The 23,493-nt window shown below is 39.9% G+C and overlaps 2 protein-coding genes across 3 annotated transcripts in view; one reads left to right on the top strand and one right to left on the bottom strand.

Annotated features, from left to right (window-relative positions):
• Positions 1–204: 204 nt before the first annotated feature.
• On the top strand, positions 205–10,157 carry septin10 (septin 10). Of its 2 annotated transcripts, XR_004021657.1 has the most exons (11): positions 310–339; positions 1,366–1,480; positions 2,240–2,435; positions 2,573–2,759; positions 5,864–6,025; positions 6,416–6,512; positions 6,697–6,865; positions 6,969–7,101; positions 7,402–7,580; positions 8,049–8,543; positions 8,725–10,157. XR_004021657.1 is itself a non-coding variant. In XM_030757581.1 (10 exons), the coding sequence occupies exons 1-10, from the start codon at positions 310–312 to the stop codon at positions 8,062–8,064; spliced, it is 1,284 nt and encodes a 427-aa protein (XP_030613441.1). In that variant the 5' UTR covers positions 205–309; the 3' UTR covers positions 8,065–10,157. The 2 variants fall into 2 exon arrangements, 1 of the variants encoding a protein (XP_030613441.1); XM_030757581.1 differs by having other exon boundaries at positions 205–339; positions 8,049–10,157.
• Positions 10,158–18,487: 8,330 nt separating this feature from the next.
• LOC115800303 (E3 ubiquitin-protein ligase SH3RF3) overlaps positions 18,488–23,493 on the bottom strand; it is a 105,973-nt gene continuing 100,967 nt past the window's right edge. The window contains 1 exon segment of the mRNA XM_030757579.1: positions 18,488–19,507. Coding sequence (XP_030613439.1) covers positions 19,339–19,507 — 169 coding nt within the window. The 3' untranslated portion in view covers positions 18,488–19,338.

The following is a 23,493-nucleotide window of genomic DNA, read 5'->3' as shown; positions in this document are numbered from 1 at the left end:
ATAAAAAAAGGGGGGCGATTTTATTAATACAATTTATTTTTGTTGCTTTTCTGCACTTTCTTATTTTTTTACACGTAATATGCTGAAAAATATTTAAATATTGAAACTTCCCTGACAGTTGCTCTAATTTTTATAACTGCAGCTATAACTCAAATGTAGAAATCGCCCCATTCCTACATTGTTTTTAATGGTCTCGTCTGTCCAGTTGTCGACAGTAGTAGGGCAGTACTGAACGACATTCTTAAAGAAAGAAGTCGGTCTTTTTTCTAGTTTTATTAAATTATTTTTGAATCTGTTTACAGTTAAACTATGGCTTCTTCGGATGTCGCACGGCAGCCGGTTAGTATATTTTTTATCCTGTGTTGTTGGCATGTGATTTCTTTCTAGACAGTTGAGTAGGGAGTGTCCGAGGCTAAAATTAAGTTAGCTGCTAGCCTGAAAACTTACTTCTGTTATTAAAGTTTTGCAAAACTTTTGTGTTTAAACGGTACTAAAGTGTAAAACTCAGCAACATATTTGACAAGTGCTATCAACACAAGCACTGCACTTTCTTTTTAAAATATTCCCTGTAATAACTTATGGTACGGTAAACCGCGGAGAGGGCGCTAGCTGGCTAAGATTACACTAGCGGTGCTAGTTTCAAACTCTTGAATGTAAGCTGAGTTTGTGTGAGTTTATGAAAATATGTGTGTCCTTCAATTTTTCATAAACTCGCACAGACTCACAGAGCTTACGTTAAAGGTGTCACGTATTTTGCGGGAGCTAAGTGACACACAAATACTGACGTTTCTTGGCCTCACAAATCAGAATGAAATTTGGTATTCACGACCTCCAGTTTTGGCAAGCGTTCAGAAATAAAGCATTGCACCGCCCACAGAGTTATCAGAAGTTGAAGGTCTGTTAGACGTTTCATTAATCTCAGCAATTTGTGTCATACCGTAGCTAAATCAGTGCCGACCACCTACAGTCAGGATGTTTCAGTAGTTTAGAATGGGACAGTTTAGAGGAAGAGGACGATGATGATAAAGTGATCTAAGTCTTTTGGAGTTTGGACAGTAAGATAGATCTACATATTTAACTTCTAACCACCTTTGTTCCCCTTTGGCCCACATACAGTCTTTAAGAACATGATTTAGCCCGTGTAAACTAGATGCCAAGAACCATTTATAAGAGGCTAAAATAACGCACCATTAACCTCCACCCCCCAAATTAAGACATGTATACTTAAAACATCTAGGCTGGACCGGACTACTTAATGAAATATGCGATTCTAATTGCTTGTAAGTACTTTATTTTGTGAAATAAGAGGGGGAAAAAGCGACACCATCTTACAAACCAGCTCTCTCTGTGAAATTTATTCCACAGGATAAAGGAGTTCGGTCCTTGTCTCTTGCTGGCCATGTGGGCTTTGACAGCCTTCCAGATCAGCTTGTCAACAAGTCCATCTGCCAGGGCTTCTGCTTCAATATTCTCTGCATCGGTACTGTGTCACTCACTCACATAAATTATACAGGGTTTTTGTTTTGTTTTGGGTTTGTTTGGGTTTGTTTGTTTTTTTTTGGGGGGGGGGGGGGGGGGGGTGCCACCAGTGAGGTTTTATCCAGAGCTAAAGAAGGTTTCCCAGTATTTAAGATAAAACAAATACATTTTAAACAGGTTTTGTTATTTGTGGTGCCATTTAGTCAGGCATAATGGATATTTTTGTTTATCAAATTGGCAGGAGTAATAGGAAAATGTACAAACAGGTTAGCACAGGCTTTTTACCTTAATAGTATGTAGATAGATTGTCCTTAGTTGGAATAGTAACTTTCACAATTATGTAGAATAGGGGTTAGTGTGATTAAATACTAACACACTGCTGCATTTTATTTTGCACACACATTCATAGTTAACTACCACAGTTTGCAGTCCTTAGTTAGGTGTGCCTGATCTTAAAGCCCCGTTCCACTTGCTGCTTAGCTAGAATCCATTCTAACCACAGTGGCAGTGCTTGATAACAGCCAGGTAAATGTGACTTTTTGGCAGTGGTAGTTATAATAACAGAGTTGTAATGAGAAGTTGCTGGTTCATATCTCCTTTTATTAAAAGAATTTGGGCGTTCACCTCCTGTTCTTAAGTTCAAGTTCCATGCAACATTTTTTGGATACATTACTGCTCTCAGTACAATGTTGGATCTCAGTGAAGTTTAGTTACTAAAGATTGCAGCATACTTTTTTTTCTTTTTTCTTTTTCCCCCTAGGTGAGACAGGTATTGGCAAGTCTACACTGATGGATACGTTATTTAATACCAACTTTGAGAACTTTGAGTCATCCCACTTTGAACCTCAGGTGAAGCTCCGGGCTCAAACATATGATCTACAGGAGAGTAATGTCAGACTACGTCTCACTGTGGTCAACACAGTGGGCTTTGGAGACCAGATGAATAAACAAGAGAGGTATGAAGAAGAGACGATTAATGTTGAAGTAGTGTGAAGTGTTGTTAAGAATGGAAGTTTGGCTACAGTTTTAAAATTCACTGTCTCTGTAAACTTGCAAGCCATTCACTGATGATCTCTTCATGTATATCTTGTAGCTATCAGCCTGTGGTGGACTACATTGACAGGCAATTTGAGAGCTATCTCCAGGAGGAGCTAAAAATCAAGCGCTCTCTCCACAACTACCATGACTCGCGGGTCCATGCCTGCCTTTACTTCATTTCCCCCTCAGGCCATTCACTGAAATCCCTTGATCTGGTCACTATGAAGAAACTAGACAGCAAGGTAGGAGAAGGACCAAAGTGTTTGTGTATGTTAAGGGGTTTAATTGATGTATTGGTGTGTTAAGTGTCATTGTAATACAATGCTCAAGAGAATCGGGCAAGATTAAATTTGTGTTCATTTTCTTTTTGAAGTAGAAAAAGTAGTCACGTTGTTTCACATAGTGTGTGTAATTGATGGTGAAGTTTACCTGTTTCTGTGGTTGCAGTGGCACTAAGTAGCTTAGTTAATAGCAGACTTAGGTTTCTAAAAAACAAAACAAAAATCTAATCCAGCAACATTTCAGTCAGACAGCTCATGTTTGAACACCAGAAGAATACAGAGTTTAGCATCTAGGCTCTGAGCTCATTGCTCATGGCAGAAATGCTACACATAGACATTGAGGAAAGATTATTTAACCTGCAGGTTAAAGCCTACAGGTGGATGCTGGGGTTGTGGAGGGCAGAAACAGCAGGCAGCTATGGGAAATTGCCACCAAATTGGAAAGGTATGTTTGGTATTTGATCTGAGGAGAGTCAGGTGTGTTAACATGTACACAGTATAGCTTCAAACCTCTTTATACTTGCCATTGTTGCCCTTGCAAACAGCAGCATGCAACAAAACTGATGTCACAACTGCTGGCGTGTGCCATGCTGTGATGTCGTTCAGGCTTGTAGTGTGCCTCTCGATTGTTGTAACCTGCCACGAACAGCCAGGTTGAAGACACAAGTGTATGATCATGTTGGTCTTTAACAACCATTCCAATAAATATCAGAAAAGAAGCTCTCTACTCCTATACCAGTCTAATGCAGAGATTATTTTATTCTGAATGGCAATGCATGTCGTTCAGGAGAAGACTGCAGTGAGTCTGGTTTGCCTCAAGCACCAGTGTGAACGATAACGAGGCTGTAGTGACGTCACACTTGGTGACGTCAAACAGTGCGTTGTCCATAAACAAGTTCAGACGTTTACAGTTGCCTGTCTGAACTGGAACGTAGACCTCAATCCACAACAGACTGTTGATTACCAGTAAGGGAAGAGGCAGCAATACAAATGATAATAAATTGTTGAAATAGATATGCTATAAGGCAGTCTTTCATAACAGTTAAAAGGGGGAACAAATGAAGAAAAAGAATAGAGGAAACAAAAAACAAGTAACAAAAGCTGGAATATGATGTAGACTAAAAGCATTGTAAAGATGCTTTTAAAGCCTTCAATGTGGAGAAAGAGGGGAACAAAAAGATCACCAACTACACAATACAAAAAATGGATGGAGCTTCCTGGTCTGAAAAATAAAGTCAATGCTGAAGTACTGTAAACTTTTTAATGCCCGCCAGTGGGTGATACCTATGGTTGCAATAAGATGTCCACTTGTATAGAAGACTGTGTGAGAACTGCCCTCAACTTCCTTTCTTTGTGACTACAGTAAACACCTTATTCTCATTTTAGGGCATATTGAATAAAATGTTCAGGCAATTAATGGTCAGGAGGATTATCCAGAATATGTTCAGTTTCAAAACCTCCCCTAACTTGTTACATCCAGTTTTAAGACACCAACAAGGTGATGGGTTAAGGTAATGGGGTTTCACAAACCAGTGGGTGATGTCATGTTGGCTACATCCATCTTTTACACTGTGACTGAAAATGAAATTTTAAGTTTAATTTTGATAACTTCGTCTTCAGTGAACTGCAGGATAGCAGGAGATTTGGTGATGCATGCATGATACATTTGCAGAGGATAAATTTCAAGCTTGAAGGCAATAACTGCAAGGGGTGCTTTTTTTAAGTAGCTTTTTTTTAAATAGGAACACATTACAAACATTTACCATGAAGACAGATTTTATGTGAGAGATGGTGGGAGTTATTCCTGTGGTTGTTTTTATGTCTGACTGCTGGGAGAGGTTCACTGTCCCAACTAACTGAGCCCCCTTCTATCCTTTCCTCTTGAAATGGTCAGAGACTTTCCCATGCTCTCTGTGTGTAGTAACTTTGTGTTTTTTGTGTGTTTGTGTGGTTTTACTGCTCTGGAGTGTCGGTAACCCTGGATTTGCGTGTGAAAGGGATAGAAGAAGCAGTGGAATGCTGTAATCACTTGACGCGCACACACTCGAGTTGCCCTTTTGTATCAGTGTACAGAGCCACACAGAAAGAGCCAATTGTTGTATCTGCAGAAGTGATGGACAGACAGTCACTCACTCAGACAGCTGCTGGATCAGATCTTTTAAGATTTCTCTGCTGGGATCAGTGTGTATGGGTGTGTGTGGTCTGGCCCAGAAGCTTGCCCAGTGACAGCAAGTCATTCCAGGCCTTCCTCTGGTTTGACACCATGACAGAAAGACAGGAATGTGGAATGACTTGGACAGCGCATTGAACTGCTGGGCCAGAAATAACATTGAGAGAACATGGTTTTTAAAACACTACTTTTAGGGGGGAAAATAGATAAAAGCGAAAACAAATACATTCCCTTTCCTGTTGAATGATACTGTTATCAGTCAGATGATGGGATGTTTTTAATATGTCTATATGTACTTTCATGGTACGTTGGTGTGTGAAAATGGCTTATTTTAGCTCAGTTACTGGATGCCTGTGATAACAGGAGTTACTGTTTCTTGAAGATAGTCTGGTGAATCATGCAACATAAGGATAACAATATTTGCTGTCATTCTATAGCAGCCACATATTTAAAGGGATTTAGATCTTACAGTGTATAGGAAAAAGGCTCTTAACTATTACAGTAACTCTGAGAACTACTTTATTAAAAATGTCCTTTAGCATACCAAGAGGAAATGCAGTGGTTTTAGTTCTCACTGTCATTGAACCATATCAAGCTTACTGAGTCATTTGTAATGATGTCAGTGTGGCCTAACATTTTGTAATTTTCTGCAGCCGAGTCATTGGGTGTTATTGGAGATGAAGGTCTATCCAAGAAAATGGAAGCTAAACTGTGACTCCAGTCATAACAAAGATGTAATAAAAATGTGTGATAGTAAACATACTTGGATTATCAGACATTGTATTTTTAATTAGTTCTTTTCTTTCACAGACAGCATGAACATTTTCTGAAGCTGGCATATTTGTAAAAAGCACTGACACTGTTTATCATGCACATTTATCGCATCTGTCTGTAGGTGAATATCATCCCAGTGATCGCCAAAGCTGACACCATCAGCAAGAGTGAGCTGCACAAGTTCAAGATCAAAATCATGAGTGAGCTGGTCAGCAACGGTGTTCAGATCTACCAGTTCCCACTGGATGATGAGACTGTAGCCAAAGTCAACACTACAATGAATGTAAGGAAACACACACACGTTACTATTCTCAGGTACAGGTTACAGTGAATGTTTTTAGGGGGTTTTATGGTGTATTTGTTTGGACTTTTAAGTTCAAAGTCATCACAATCTTCCAGATTTACAGTATTCAGTGCAATATTTCGATTTGGGACAGCCCATTAGAAGTGAACATGAATTTTTATTTCATTTTATTTGTCTTTTGGGAAGGGATCAGAAATGTTCTAAAAATATATGCAGACATGCCATATGTGTGGGTTCTGAGGGAGCTGACGTAAAAGGCATCTGAGATGATCTAAAATGGGTTTAGCTTTAGTTGAAGTATTATGCATCCAACCTTCTTTTGCTTGAGATGCATGTATCCATCTTAATACATCATTTCAAATTTTTTAGGGTCATTTGCCCTTTGCTGTAGTAGGCAGCACAGAGGAAGTCTCTGTCGGCAACAAGATGGTGAAAGCTCGCCAGTATCCATGGGGCGTAGTGCAAGGTAGGATGGATAACTCTTCATGTATTTCTTTACAGTTTAGCCAGTAAACCTCATCCTGCTTTTAGCAGCAGTCGGCTTACAGTAAAAGTTTCCATCACTTTCATCACATGGCTTTTTGTTAAACTTGAAAATTATGAAGAATAACACTTTAATTCGCATAATGCTTGTTTGTGCAATGGGTCAGTGGAGAACGAGAATCACTGTGACTTTGTAAAGCTGAGGGAGATGCTGATCTGTGTAAACATGGAAGACCTAAGAGAACAGACACACACGCGCCACTATGAGCTGTACAGACGCTGCAAACTGGAGGAGATGGGCTTCAAAGATACAGACCCAGAGTGCAAGCCTGTCAGGTGAGCAGTCCTATCACAAACTCCTGCATACATCCACACAGAGAAAAGTGTGAACACACACACACAGATATATGACTTACAACCAGGTTGTGTGTGTGTGCAGTTTGCAGCAGACGTATGAGGCCAAGCGTCAGGAGTTCCTGGTGGAGCTGCAGAAGAGGGAGGATGAAATGAGGCAGATGTTTGTGCAGAGGGTGAAGGAGAAGGAAGCTGAACTGAAGGAGGCCGAAAGAGAGGTATGCAGTGCAGACATCACAGCACAGCTTAAACAGTGTGCTTTTTGTCCCCAGTTGCCGATTCCTTATATTTAATAGGTTAATAAAATCTTGCATCAGCTGAACAGATTACAGTAACATTGCTTCATATGGCACACATAAAGTCAGCTTTTCCATTTTTCACCATTTTGAAGAAGTCATTTATTTCATGTTGTTTCTTGATGTTCTCACCCTACACATTCAGTTTAGTCCCAGGATGAAAGTAAAAAAACTTTGACTCTTATGCAACAACTTGTTTTGTCATGTCTATATTTGTTTCAGCTCCAAAGTCGTTTTGAGCAGCTGAAGCGCCTCCATGCAGATGAGAAAGCCACTCTGGAGGAGAAGAAGCGACTTCTTGATGAAGACCAGAGCTCCTTTGGCAAAAGAAAAGCTGCCGCCCAACTCCTGCAGGCCCAGAGCCTCACTGCCAACGGCAAGAAGGACAAAGACCGGAAAAAGTAAGACACTTCTCTGAAGACTAATGCTTATAATTTTATGGTATATTGTAATTCTTTTGGCTGTGATGGTGAAGTGAAAGTGTTGGGGGCAACATTACTGTAGTCACAATGTACTTTTCTGTAAGGGTCATTCCATCTCAAATCACCGTGGGCCTTCTGCTCAACCGTCTCAGATTTGCCCCCAAAAAACTAAACCTAGTTTGTGTATATGGGGAGTAATGAGTCATTAGTGACTTGCTATTGAAGATGGTGGATTCTGATTGAATTAAAACTGGGCAACAAATCTGATCTAAATGTAAGATATGTGTACAGACTGAAGACCAAACTGAGTGTAGAACACTAAAGCCAGAGTCACATAATCTATTGTTGGTGGATATTAAGGTGCTTACAGGCTCATTGTCAGTGGTTAACTGCAAACAGGAAATCCAGTAAGTTGCTCATGAGTCTCTCTCTCTTGTTCTTTTTCAGTTCGGGTTTCATGTGAAGACTTTAGCATCTGAAGTATTTTCAGTTGTGACCAGCATAACCGGTGACATTAATACCCTACACCTTCTCCACACCCCTGTGGCCAGTTGTAATGCTAACAGGAAATCCCCACACACACACACCAGCTGTGTGTGTGTGTGTGTGTGTGTGTGTGTGTGTGTGTGTGTGTGTGTGTGTGTGTGTGAGTGAGAGAGAGAGAGCGAATGTGTGTCTGTGTGTGTGAGAGTTTGTTTTGGTGCCAAAGTTTAATGACTATATCCAAAAATCATGTGTACATGTAACTTTTCCTCAATGGCATTTTAAGTCATCTGTGTAGGGTTTATACCTCCTTTTGTGTAAGGATTTTTATATTTATCCTTTTTTATGTCATGTTTTTATTTTCCACATACCTCCTTTGTAAACCTTTGCCACACTGAGGGGCATCTCATCAGACTGATCCTAACAGCCTCCTCACTCGCTGCTTGTCACAGACCACAGGTACAAACATCACAGTGTGAGGGTCTTCTTCATTTAGTGTGTATGTTTTAAATCACTAAACATGAGTTGAAACAGTAGAACAGCCATTAAATTCTTGTAATTTATGAAACCATTTCCAGCAATTTTACATGTTTTTCTTAAAGCCTGAATAATTTAAATGCCCATTTTGTTTTATTTAAAGGTTGCAGCGGTAACCCAACAGCACTAAAACCTCCCAAAGTTTCCACCACAGCTCAAGTTGGAACTGGAAGTTGAATCAGTGTTAAAGCTCAAAGTTACATGTTTATACAAAGAAAGAATAGTTTCAATGATCAGTAAAACATTGAAAATAAAAAATCTTATGCCAGGTTAGTCAATTAGAACTGTTTTTGTTTTGGAAGTAAAAATCAAATCAAAGTTTCTTCCTCCCAACTTTTCAGCTCAGTGTGTGTGAAAAGAAGGTAAAATACTTGAGATAAAGCACAGGTTTATATATGCATTTTGTTATTGTCGGGTTGTATATAGATACAACACAACTGCATTTGCTGTATAGATAAAATTTTTGAACAAAATCCCTGGGTTGGGTTAGATCAATAAGAAATGGAGCTGAAAATGCCATTCATAAAGGATTTGAGATGATTATTTAACTGCAAAATAGGTTTTAAGATTCATCAGTTTATTATTTTTACAACTTGCACCTATTCTCCAGTTAGGCATCTCCAGGGAGGTACATTGAACTTTCAGCTTTGCTACACCCTGTGTAATAATCTGTGACCATTTTTTTGAAGGTTTGCCTTGTGCTTTTATCAGAGAGTTGTCATAAGATGGTCACAGGATATTATACTTCCCTACTTCTTTCCAGTTTTTTTTCCCTCTTTGTTTAGTGCACCTACTTTATGTTCTAAATCTTTAATCTGAACGTGCTAGCATAAAAAAAATAAAATAAAAAATCAGCAATCTCACACATTCGCCTGCAGTTGTTGCAAAGGGAACAAGTTATTTTGTGCGTTTCACTTTTCTGGCGAGGTTTACAGTGAAACGGTTTTTTGAGGAGGGCGAGACCGGGGCTTGGTTTGGGATTAGGTACATGTTACTGTGTATTTTTATATATATTTTGTTTTATTCACTCCCTTATTTTTTTGTACTGATACAAACACTTGACGCTTGCAGTCTTGTCTGTCTGAGAAGAGCTGACTCGTGGGGAAAAAATGCATCTCATCGAGTCAGTGTTTGTTGAGGGAGAATTGTATTTCTCTGAGGGCCGTATACTACATATTTCTGTTCACCGCTCTACGTACTGTAAAAGTCTACTAGGTGTGAAATCCTTTTTCATCAATACTCCAGAGTAAACCACAACACTGTGCTTCAGGTTTCAATTAAAGTGTGATTTTTTTTTTTTTTTTTTTAAATGAACTCACTCTGTATCTATACTAGTGCTTAAGATAATAGTGCCTTATCTGTATTAAACTTAAGAATACACTATCCACTTTTTGACTACATCCAGGGAAATGCACCGATGCCCACTGGATAAAGGCTTGCCTGAGACACATTTGTACTACACCTATATTTAAGGAATAAACAGTATTATGTGGGAGCTTTTCTTTCTAAATAAATCTTTGTATTTTTATCTTGAAAGATTGTGTTTGTGTGTTTCTTTTAAGACCCCAAACTTTTGACTGGTACTGTGTGTTTATGTGTGTGTGTGTAGGATGGATACTTTTCAGGTACTCTGGTTTCCTCCCACATGCCAAAGATGTACATGGGGTTTGCTGTGTTATTAAACAGCAAACAGTTCATGTATGAGTAATTCCTATGAGCCAAAGGCTCATGATTAGACTTGTTCCAGATGCTCAGTTTAGAGCAGTTATTTTTTTCTGCTGTTTGATCTGTTTGATATCAGTGAAAGGGAATATTCTTTATTTCTCAGGTGCACAAGCACAGAAGCCCCACCCAACTGCTGTTTAAAACATCTGTTTGTGAGGGGCAGCCAATCAGAAGAAAGTTGGCTCAAATTGATGGTGGCTTGTTTCAGACATTGGATGAACTCAGGTGCTGCATCAAGGCCCAGTGTAGGACAAGGGTTACTGTCAACTGAATCATGCAAGAATAGAAATATGGAGTTTATGGGCAGCATAATTTTTCTGATGATTTTTAGTTATTTTCACAGATTCTTTCCACACTTCTCAAATAGAAACATGATGATCAAAATATGGCTGGTTATATGGCATTTGTCAAATTAAAAAGTGGAGAAGCTGCTGCCATGTGCTTGCACACAAATGTAAGAATATCCATAGTCTGTTTTCATTGCCTTTTGTAATACAGAATTTTGGCAGTGGAAAAGCTACAAAATCTTAAGTCCATCTGTAATGGCGTCACTGCAGTCCTGCCAAGGCTGGCATTCCCCCAAGATATCTCATTGGGGAGATTATTACAGTAGGTTGGTGTGGACTGATGCACACCCGTCGCTATGGGCGGGCCCTAGGGGGCTGTGCCCGCCCACTGATACGCTTGGGCCCGCCCTGGGCCACCCACCCAAGCCAGATCACTAATCAAGCTAATAATAGACCCATTTACAGCCTACGTCATCAAAAGATGCGCGCGCATTTTGGCAACAGAAGTGAACTGCTACTCCATTCAAATCAATAAGAACGAGGAGACTTCGCAGCGTTTAAAGTGATTTAAAAGCAATGTCAGCATCAAAATGTCTGCTGTTGCGTGTTTGGCTGTCAGAATTTCTTCTCTACCAAAAGCGGATTGAAGTACCGAGTCCCACGGGATCACGGCTGTAAGAAAACAAAAACGAAGAAACGAGAAAACGAAGGCGGCTGTGTTTGCAAGCTATCAAATGTATTGATAAAAATTGGACTGAGGACATGATCATGACTAAGGAGAGGATCAGAAATGCTCACGTTTGAAGCGCCCATTTTATATCAGGTAAAGTTATTTATCTTCCGTTGTTTATACTGGGATGTATCTAACGTAAACAGTATTAGCTGGTAGGCTATTTTAAACTGTAGTGTGGCTGGCTATTTACAGGTGAGGCATTGCTGGATTCAGGGAGTCCTGATTTTTAAATTAATATTTAATCGCACCATAGATTACAAAATGCAGTGCCAGTCAAAATTCTGAGTAGACTCACATATGAATGGTTGAGCGAGTCTCACAGTGTGACTGGAACAGTATATATATATATATATTTTTTTTTTTTCATTGTAAATCACTAATATCTGCAGCTGGAAAACTCTTAACAAGCTAGAAAAGCAATGTGACGAAGTACTCACGCCGTGCAGGTACAATCCGCTGTGAGGTCATAGTTCTCTGACTTGTTTACAATGACCCGAGCTTCATACACAGCGCTCCTGTTTCCTTGTCTTTGACTTGGAAGAACTTCTGCCTTTAAGACACAAAACTCCGAGTCTGTGTCATGATATTTGATGTTCGGTACACGCAAACATAATTGTAAGCATCCAGTGACTTATATGTGCTGCAACTTCTCTCGCTGGGTTTCTCCACTAAATACACGTATATATCTGCCCACGGATACTGGGCCACTTGCTAACATACCACAGGGATCGGAGTCGGTTGCTGGTGGTCAAAATTAATTTTTGCAGGTAGTTTTCACGATCTTTCATTGATAATCCCTTCTCCTACATTGAAACGCTATTGAACTCCGCCTTACTTCTGTTTCCAAAATGCGCGCGCATTGCTACCTACCTCATCAGTGTTTACAAACAGTAAATGGGTCTATAGTGGTGCCCCCCTGGTGGATTTCATAAGCCCCCCTTAAGACTGAGATCTGGCGACGGGACTGGACTGATGTAAATGAAAAGCAAGAGAAGGAGCAGTAAATTGGCTTCTGACACCAATAAATATACTGTAGGGCTTACACGATGCACTGTATTAGAAAATACTGTATTGTATGAACAATGTATCTTTATTTTGCTTTTTGTTTCTCACTCTGCATCCAATGACTGGAAAAATGTTGCATTTTTAAAGGCAAGTAAGTGTTTTTTCAGACGTTAAAAGACCTCCAGCCCTGTGGTTCAGTTAAAAGAAATGTTAGATGTCTACATTTCTTTTCCTTTCATCAGCAGATAAGAGGATAAGAGGTGAGTTCTCCCTTTGCTTTAGAGTAAGATTTAGAAGGTAGGCGCAGCAGCTTAATCTTCCCTACCCACCACTTGCTATATCTGAACACACACACAAAGGGACAGCCCCGTATTACCTGATAGAGGACTTGTTCCCTGCAGTGTCTTACCCTCCAGCGCTCTTTCCCTTAGTGTGTCTCCAGAGCTGGCACATAGACAGGTGGACAGACAGGTCTGGCGTAAAGCAGAGGAATGCTGATCGATTTCTTGCAGGGGCCTGCAGCACCTCACTGGTATAATAGGGTGAGAAGAGGACACCTAGAGGAGAACTATTTCAACAAGGAAAACTGTGGAGAAAGGGTGTGTATGTATGTGTTTGTGTGTTCACACACACACACACACACACACCTTCTGCTGCTCTCTAGGAGATTCAGCTCCCAGGTGGGAAGTGATTTCACCCAGTTTTCCTGGCAGAAGTGAACACAGTCTCTGCACTGCAGAAATCAGGAAAATCTAAAAATGTGCTGCCTGCCCTCTCTCTGCTCTTAACGCAGCAGCTTGAGTGTTAAGAGTCAAGTTTTTATGAGTGGGTTTACATCCAAGATAGCTGTCATACAGCTGCGCTCGCACACGCAGACATTCCCATACACATACCCCTGTCACCTTTTGCTAGTCACTCTAAATGCAAATGGAGGTGATCGCTGGAGACAGGCTCGACTCGTGGAAAAGATGGGGTTGTCATTTAAGGGGAGTGCTGCTGACGCTCTGAAATTTACCAATTACACACCTCGTCTGCACCAGTGCTGGCTTTAGAAGCCAAGAGGAAGAACATAAAAAAGGAGGAAGACGGAGAGCAGAGAATGAAGTAGAGACAATGGAGGGAAGCATGGAAAAAGGAACCATGTCTGCTCTGTTCCTAAACACCCTTCATTAATAATATACTCTGACAACTATACCTGGAGTGTTGCTCCTACAGCTTCATAAGCTCCAAATTAGCACAAGATTATTATAATTATAGCGAGATATGATTCCCCAGGATGGATTCTCTAAGGGGGCAGCTGCGAAATCTTAATGGGCTATACAGGTAATGTGTTTGTTTTGTATCAGTGCACATAAATGTGAATTGATTCCATCATTATCTCAATCATAAAGCTACAGGCAGCATGGAAAAAAAAAAAAAACACCCTGAAAAGCTGTTTTAAAACAAAGGCATTTATTGCGAAAAATGCACTTGACATGAAAAAACAATCAAATCAACCACGGGTCATCAGTACAAGACGATGTATAATGATCACATGGTAGAGAGCGCTGGGCGTGGCCAGCACAGAGCATGACTTCAGTGGCACAAAAGGCCTATAAATATTCTGCACAATATAGAATAATATATATACTTTTTTCCCCCCTCTGTTTCTCTCACTGCGCTGCTGTTTTTCATCTGGACTCCTTCCTGGCGAGGCATGAGTATCCATGCTCCGCCAAGCATTTTTTTTTTTTTTTTAAATAAAGTTTCTTTTATTATGTAAAGAGCTACATACAGATGCCTCCTCCCAACCTCTCTCATCACACACACACAAACACCCAAGTATCCATAGGAACAAATATGGCCAACATCTAAGTCAAGATGGGAGGGCGACACAGCTCAGGCTTCCTGGAAGGACAAAAACAGCTGGGCAGTAATTTGAAATAAATCCAATCCAAACTTGAACGTCACAGAGCGTGCAATGATGCGTTCGTGTCCAGTGGGAGCTACCGCTGCTGTTCAAAGCTCGTTCACATTTTCACAACCAGGAAACTGAGGCAAATGACAAGCTTACATCACGTAATCAAAACACATGAAGACATTTTGCAAAAACCAGCGGTTCAAGTTATTTTGCGTAAAGTGACCACCGTGCAGTGGTTTTTATTCCTGACGTTTTGACTCTTGTAAACGCTTTTTCCTCACAGCATCAACCCCCCCACCAAAAAAAAAAAAAAAAAAAGAGTAAAGACCGGGCAAACAAGGACTTGTGCTTAAGTTTGACTCAATAGAAATTAGAGTCCTCAGTTCAGCGGGCATCAAAACAGATAAAGAGAAAACTTGATCAGCTGTTCTGGAATCTGCCGGTTTTCCGACTGAAAAACTACCAGCAGGCTTTTCACACTGATACAAACAACAGAAATGGGAAAGAGGGCACTGGTCTACCTAGAAGGAAAAGTAAGAGAGTAAGAGCGTTATATTTGCGTTTGTGTTTGTAGGCACTAGGGTTTGACTGACAGGTTCTGAAGGCCAATGGAGATATGTTCAGATTGACGTTTCCCATCACAATATCAAAAAATCTGGCATTTACTTTCCCTTTTGTTATTTTCAAGGAAAATAAACTGGCACTTTTTAATTGACTGAACCCAAACACCCCATTGAAACACATATAAAGATTATAGTCTAGTACACTTGTATAAAATAACATCACATAGACAAAACCGACCAGTTAAAACATTAAACGTGTTAAGAATCAAAAGGATTTTCTTCATATCTGCAATGCTAACAGAAAAACTTCAGCCTAGCCCTAGTTTATGTGAGCAGGAAAATAACTTTAATCCAAATTCAAGTTTCTTTTTTTTTTTTTGGTTTCATTTCTTGCCTCAGGTACGCAGGATTAGAAAAGGTGGACCATCAGTGGGCTTCTATGACAGGTCGCCTCCATTTCAAGTCCAATATTTTTTTCTTGCTTGTATTTCAAAAGAATTCTTGGCCTATTTTACTCTTCTGGAAACATAAGCATCTCATACAAAGTGTCAGATCTAATCTGGGAGGAAAAAAAAGGTTTATAGCAAATTCCGCATTGTAGTCTGACTTAGCATGCATTTTTCTTGTGTGCTTCTTTTCTGTAAGCTTCCACTGATCTTGTTGGAAGGTCTCGCATCAGATCATTTGGTCTGATTGTTTGTGGGAAATACATGACAGCAGCTTCCAAATGTTTTGATCCTCTAGAGTTTGTTGAGTTTCTTCCCTGAGGAAGAAAAAAGAAGACCAAAAAAACCAGAGAATTTGTTTTGTGCCATTTTTCATGTTGATGTTCTTTAAATTAGAAGTGGATCTAAGTTTAGAAAATTGCTCTGTAAATAAAGATTATCAGCTATGATCTGTCTGTATCTACACTGCTCGGACAATTAATGGGACACTTCCTCATCACAGTATAACACAAAGCCAGTTAAACCTCAGGGATATCAATCTGTCCAGTTAGGAAGCATAAACCACCGTGGATCTATTTCACCTGCTTTGGTGCAAATGACAGCAGGTGCACTGGAGAGGCAACAACAGGACAACCCCCCCAAAAAGGGAATAGTTTTACAAGTGGGGGGCCACATACCACATACATACATTGCTCTCTCCTTATGATTTTTCTCTAGCTTTTCTTTTGTCTACTGTCCTTGTAACTTCTGGCAGCAGGAGACGGTACCTGAGGGTTGTACTACAAAGTGAATTTTCTGTGCCACAAAAGTGGCTCTCTTCTTTTACCTGGCTAAATCACCGTGGTAACGTATGCTGAACGCATACACTGGTCAGCAGCTGATCATGTTCAGAGTTTCAGTTTAAAATTGGCTGGGAGAGCCACTCTTTCACTCTTTTATTTGCAGCATGTTTTAAGTGAAATGTAGATTTTCTGCTGGACAAATATTTTTATATGTGCAAGCTGTTAAGCCATACCATACGAATACCAAAAATAAAGCCCCGCTGTAAAGTTACAGGAGCGCAAACTGCGCATGGCATGGTGCATGTATTAATTTGGTGATGTAGAAAATCTATAAATGTTGTTATACTTGATTCTCACTGCAGCTACTAGAACACAGAACACATACCAAGAATACCCATCAATCAATAAAATTAATTTCATTTCGATCTGCCGACAAATGAAAGTGATTTCCAGGTCTCCTTTATTAGGCTATGAGACAGTAACATTTAATCCCAGAAAAGATTAAATGTTAGGAAAGCATCCACAGAGCCTGAAGCAGAGAGCCCAGCTTAACAGAGAAAGTTGATAACTACTGTCATGATACCCATTATCTCCAACTGGGGTTTTAGGTTTTATCAAACCAGCTAAAGCAAAGAAAGCCTGTCTTTGCTGAACTTCCTTCATAGTATACGCCTCTGCTGCCCATTCAGTTTACACAGGCAGAGCAGGATGTCACAGAGATATGTGCTGTTGGAGGTTTACGGTGTCTTTCAGCACAATCTCAAGTGTGGAGAAAATACCAGGAGATGGGCCATTTCATGAGGAGGCCTAGACAGGGCCAGAGAAGTACACCAATCCAGCAGCAGGCCTAGTATCCACTCCTTCGTGCAAGGAGCACAAGAGCTCTGCCAGAGCCCTATAAAATGAACCCCAGGGGGGTACTCATGTGTATGTGTCCGACCAAACTGTAAGAAACTGACTTCATGAGGGTGGCGTGAGGGCCCCATGTCCTTTAGTGGACCTGTGCTCACAGACCAGCACTGTGCAGCTTGATTGGCATCACCAGACTACACCAGAACTGGCAGGTTTACTACTGGTGCCCTGTCAATGTTGCAGGCATCATAAAGTTTGCTAGGCATATAGCTGTCACATGTGCTGAACTTGCACCGAAGCATGTGAAATGGACTCACAATGGCTTATGCTTCCTAACTGGACAGATTGATATCCCTGAAGTTTTACTTACTTTGTGCTATACTGTGATAATCAAGTGTTCCCTTAATTTTTTTTGAGTAGTGGATTTTAATTCCCACATGACATAAATGTAGGAAGGAGACTCAACAGTGCTTAAGCCATAAAGGCTCTTTGTTTGATCAGGTTAGAGTCAATTAGAAATCTTAAGTGCTCAGCTAATCAATGACCCTTGTCTATGATGTGCTTTACGCTCACCCATTTAAGAAAATAGGTGAGGAAGTCCCCCATGCCCCGTACCTGTGTTCTCACTCTCTCACTCTCTGATGCACCACCGTACACACAAAGAGAGAGTCAGGCTCTGAGTGCTGCTGTGCTTTTGTCTCCACAAACAGGGAAAAAGGTAGGTGGTTGTGGCAGAATGTAAACCAGACAAGCCTGCATCTAAACTCTGGCTATGAAAGAATCACAGAAGCAGACAGACAACACTTTCACTGAAGCAGAATAAAATTATTTGACACGATCTGAGGAAAAAAGTCAAAGGCTGGCAGTTGCATGATGAAAATTTGTGTCCTCTGACTCAGGTGTTTCCTCGCTCAGCTCTTTCATGAGCATCGAGTCTGTGCAGTTTTGGTTTGGCAACATTGTCTCAGGAGAGATAAAAAAAAACAAACTGTCAAGAATAAGCTGAGGAATAGGATTTACTCTCAGTACTCTTTGTGCTCAGTTTATGAGAAATGTCCATATTGGAAACTATGTGTTGGTTGGTTTGAGTTTTTACATTTCAAGCTCACATCTGGAAAATTATTTAGTCATTTTGCTCCACCAAAGCAATTTGTGCTTGATTAGAGAAAAATCATATTTCCATTTAAAACAAGTATGTGACAAGCAGCAGTGGAAATCCCCTTTGTCAAGTAAATACTGTACATTAGTAAAATACTGTAAATGTAGATATTCTGGAAGGTTGTATCAAATATTACCAAGTGCATTTCTTTTGTTTCTAAACTCAGACAGAGGTTCAAAAAGGGCATTATAAATACAAATGAATTCTTTAAAGGAGTTTTGGTGTGACTTTGTGTTCCTTTTTTTACATTCAACAATTCAGCTTAATCCAACAGATGGGGTCTGTTTAAATCAAATGTAACAAAAGTTAATAAAAAAAAAGCAGTTTACTTTTATGTTATGATATTTAAATAGAAAAATGAACAGCCTAATTTATACTTTTTTGCGACACTGGCTTTTAAATTACACATTCTGTGACATTTAATCACAGCTTGGCAACACAAATATCTAAACATTAAAAAAAGAAAAAGTAATAATGCTACATGCATTGTTAACAAATAATATATCGGGTGAAAAAGAAACATACTCGTCATAGATTAGATGCAGAGATGTGCTTACAATGATCCTGGAGTGTAGGCTTACGGACTTCCTCATCACCTGTCTGTATGTTTTCACTTCTCAAACAAAGAAAGCACCCAAATTCAAGTTCTGAGGTCTCAGAGGAAAAGCAGAGCTAATGCTTTTTTTTTGAGCTAGTGTTTGCTGGTGGATGATGCCAAGGAGGAGAACTGGGAGGCAGAGTTCGTCTTTCTGTGCTCTTTCAGTCTGTGTGCCTTCAGTAGTCAACATCACGGGTCTGGAAAAACGAGTCTGATGGAGCCCCTCTGAGCCGACACCGGGCGGATAATGGGAAGAGCTGCCCTGCTTCCTGTGTGGCTGAGCTGGTCGAAGCAGGGACTAGCTTTCCTGTACAGTATCAGTGTGTCTGTGTGGATATGTTGGACTGATATGGATTTCTTAAAACCAATACCAATAATTTTATGTTCTAATAGAATTAAAAGCATTTTAATTCCAAACTCCAGTGCTGCCTAACAGATTACTTCAGCCAAAATAAATAAATAATTAAAACTCTCCTTTGTTTTCAAGGTTAGCAGCCTCGTAAGGCAGGTTTTTCTTTCGGGCCAGTGTTGATCTTTAATCCAATAAAACAAAGATAAATCTGGGAAACCAATATCAGCCCAACCTTGGAGTCTGTATGTGCATTTATGTGTTTTATGACTCAGTAACAGGAACAGTGTCTGAATTCGTTCGTCCGCTTTTTGCACCTCAGAAGCTCTCGACAAAGCTGCCTGGAAACAGGCCGGTCTGACCCGTCCTCTGCAGAGTGCCTTTGTACCAGCCGTCCTCCCTCTTCTTATGGACGAATACCACGTCCCCCTCCCGCAGCTCGATCTCTGCCTCGCTCTGGGGTGGGTAGGGAACTACCACACGATACCTGCCTCACAGAAACACAGAATGGCAAAGTCAAGATCGCATGCTGGGACAATCTTCCTAATTGAATTCAGTCAGCGCTGCCATCAGTTCCGTTTTTTCACAGTAATTAGTTTAGAGAACTTTATACTATTATTATCAGTATTTTTGAGTAAAAGGAGGGATCAACGATATGATTCTCTGGCCTCCATCATTGTCTCTAATTGATTCCAGGAGGTTTCTGTATTTTCTGGTGACATGACCACTCAATCCCGATAAACTGCCAATGCTAAAAATACTACAATTTAGATAACTAGTCAGTCATCTCTGTGGAATATCTTACTTTTATTTTTATATTTTGACAATGCCAGCACCCATTTACTAGTATTATCTCCAGTGTGCAGTTTCTCATACAAGTGTAAAAAAAAGCAGCTTTTTTGAGTGACTACAAAATGGCTTCTTGTTTTACTTATAAGAAAAAAAAAAAAATCATTTTACCTATAACTTAAACTGTTTAAGTCGTATTTTACAACTTGAGAACCAGAGATTATTTCCACTAGACTAATAAACAAAAAGTTGCACAGTGAATGATTTTTTTTTTTTTTTTGGCTTCTTATTTCTGTAATTATTCAAAATCCAGTAAGTGCACAATAAATTGTTGTGTTAATCACAGTGTCGATGTTTTGGTGTACCGCTATCAAACACAGGGGACAAGACTGTTTTCCTTCTCTACATTTTTCTCACACAAACAGAACAAGCAGTATGCATCATTCTGTGATAACCAGCGTTCCCAGTACACCAGCATCCTGCTGACGGTGATAATTTTATGCTACTGTTAAATCTATTATTCGCCCTTAACGCCCAACTGAAGAGTCTTTAAGTGAGTTCCAGCATTTATAGGTTTTCTCTAAGGGGGCACAAAATCTGTGTTTGTGTGTGTGTGTGTGTGTGTGTGTGTGCACAGAAAAGAAACAGAATGAATGTTTTCATGAGTAGGACGGCTTACAGGGAGCTCTCTGTTTACATGTGCTTTATTCATTTGGCAGGATGTGCCCAGGTTTTGAGCATTGTTTTTGATTGGTTCATTTATACACCTCTTGCCTGCCAGTCAGATCAATGCACATTACTCTAAGCAATCTGGGTCCCCCATGCCTGAAAGCAGTTGATCACGCCAGCCGAGTGGCCAGACGTTAGCACCTGTCAGTGCTGAAAATTCAACACTTTCCTATTGAAATCAACATTACTATAGAGAGCAGAGCTCATTTACCAGAAGGTCCCTGAAAAGCCTGGCTTTCTGTTAAATCCAGGATTGAATTTAAAACCTTAAAATCTTCTTTAAAACCTTGTCACATATAAGGCCTTGAATAATCAGGCCCCATCCTATCTTAAAGACCTCATAGTACTGTATCACCCCAATACGCTCTCAGACTGCTGGCTTATTGTGGTTCCCAGGATCCCTAATAGAATGGGAGGCAGAGCCTTCAGCTTTCAGGCCCCTCTTTTTGTTGAACCAGCTCCCGGTTTGGATTCAGGAGACAGAAACCCTCTCTATTTTTATTACTAAGCTTAAAACTGACCTTTTTTGATCAAGCTTATAGTTAGGGCTGGATCGAGTGACCCTGAACCCTCCCTTAGCTATGCTGCTATAGGCCTAGGCTGCTGGGGGGTTCCCATGATGCATTGAGTATTTCTTTTTCATTCACCTCTTTTTACTCTGCATTTAATCATTAGTTATTATTAATCTCTGTCTCTCTTTCACAGCATGTCTTTTGTCCTGTCTCCCTACCCTCACCCTCAAATGGTCACAGCAGATGACTGCCCCTCCCTGAGCCTGGTTCTGCCAGAGGTTTCTTCCTGTTAAAAGGGAGTTTTTCCTTTCCACACTTGTGAAGTACTTGCTCATAGGGGGTTGTTTTGACTGTTGACTGTTTGTTGAATTGAATTGAATTGAATTAAAGTGACTGTGTTTTCAGCACTAAAATGCTTGATGTCAAACCTAAGGAAACATTTATGGCCTGTAGATTACTTTAGGATTTTATTGCTCATTTTAAAGCATTTGTTAGAAACATAACTAAAATTTAAGTTGAAGTTTAGTTACATTACTTTAGTGATGTAAATAAAATGGCTTCATTACATTGCTTATTGCATTTGTAAAAGGGTAACTCGTATTTTGTAACATCTTACATTTCAAAAGTAACCTTCCTAACACTGTGTGTGTTTCATGGTAGTATTAAGGGATGTTCTTTTTCAGCACTTAAGCTCAGTTACTTAAGCTCACATATTGCACTATAGGTGCTGAAAAACTAGGATGGATGGTGGCTTATATGATGAAAACTATCACCTTAAGAGGTGTTACTTTTCTATTTTTTGTGGGAAATCAGCACCGAGTTATTGGTCATGAAGGCACCTCTGGAAGGGTTACGAATTTGTTTTCATCCATTCTCTGCTTATGGTTTGTTATCAGTGACTCTCATAAGATTTGATGCCAAATTTATCAATTTTGTCAGAAAATCTTTCCTGTTATTTCCAGCTGGTTAGACTGTTAGTTTACTCACAGTATTTGCTGTAATGTCAGTGTTGTGTGCTCGTACGTAACCAAATATTACCTTGTACAACTTTTTAATCACTCTGGAGAGAAAAACTATAATGGATTTGTTTGAGAAATATTGCACCGCCTGCAGTCTCGTTCTGCACAGTGACAATAAACTTGTGCTTGAGCCAAGTTCATAAAAGCATCACCTCAGCCTGCAGGCACGTTTATCTGGGTTTATCAAGCGGCAACCTCTGGGGCTAAAATATAAAGCCAACACGGAAGTGCCAAACACTCCTTGAAGGCTGGCATTAAAACCAAATAATCCACATATTAAAATGTGCACATACAGAGCAGAAATGAACATACTTAAAGTCTGGTGGTGTCTTGGTCTTTAGAGCCAATATTCTCCTTCATGAAAACTATAGAAGGAGTGATTTTGCCCATGTGGCAGCTTTGATCGACAGGTGGATGCTCATACAGGTTGCTGTAGTTACTTGATTCCTCTCAACCAAGTTTGTGGTATTGGTGTCTTCTGCAGCATTTTTAATGTCTGTGTCTCTGTGTTGTTAGTGTTTGTGCAAAGCACCTGTACAGTCTATGGATTCAGCTTGGTAACCAGGCTTACTTTCAGTGGCTGATAATTTATTACTCCACTTTCTCATCCAAGCATGGTCACAGGGTGACAGCCAAAGTGGAAAAATTAAGGCTTCAAAATACTGTCAGCTGCCAGTGCTACCCCTCAGCCTTCTGGCAGTAGAATCTTTAGGTGGCACAAATCCCCTGGAAGCACAAGTTCTGGAACACATAATTACCTGGTCTCAGTAGATCTTAATGGGCTACACATAAGCCTCAGTGACTTTACTCACCATATCAGTTCAAAAGCAAATGGCTAAGTAAGAACCAGGAATAAGAAATGCCATAATTTTAATAAATATAAACCACTGAGAATACTACTACTTTCTGTGATTGGCATTATTATGGTAAGAACTAAGTCATTCGAGATTTTTAGTAAATGCATCTATTGCATCCCGCAACATAATCTATCTATCTATCTATCTATCTATCTATCTATCTATCTATCTATCTATCTATCTATCTATCTATCTATCTATCTATCTATCTATCTATCTATCTATCTATCTATCTATCTATCTATCTATCTATCTATCTTGACCTTGATTTCAATTGATCTTGAGGTCAAGGTTGCCGAGATTCGAACTTGTGTGAGATTTTTAGATGCACCAATGACATCATTATCATTATCCGGTTGTTAAGTGATGACGTAGAATTCCATTTCCAGGTCCAAACTGTCACATGATCAATATGCCACAATGCTGTGTCCCTGGTTGTTTTAACTAATCTGACTTGAAAAAAACACACTCAGCTGTGATTTTACCTGTGAGAAAGAGAAGCGGAAATGGCTGCAGTTGATAAGGTATGTTACAATCATCTTTAATAGTGAACAGTCATTGGTTATG

Source organism: Archocentrus centrarchus, chromosome 21, assembly GCF_007364275.1.
Source record: "Archocentrus centrarchus isolate MPI-CPG fArcCen1 chromosome 21, fArcCen1, whole genome shotgun sequence".
NCBI lineage: Eukaryota > Metazoa > Chordata > Actinopteri > Cichliformes > Cichlidae > Archocentrus > Archocentrus centrarchus.
The sequence above is the reverse complement of the archived record's forward strand: the minus strand, read 5'-3'. Positions and strand labels throughout refer to the sequence as shown.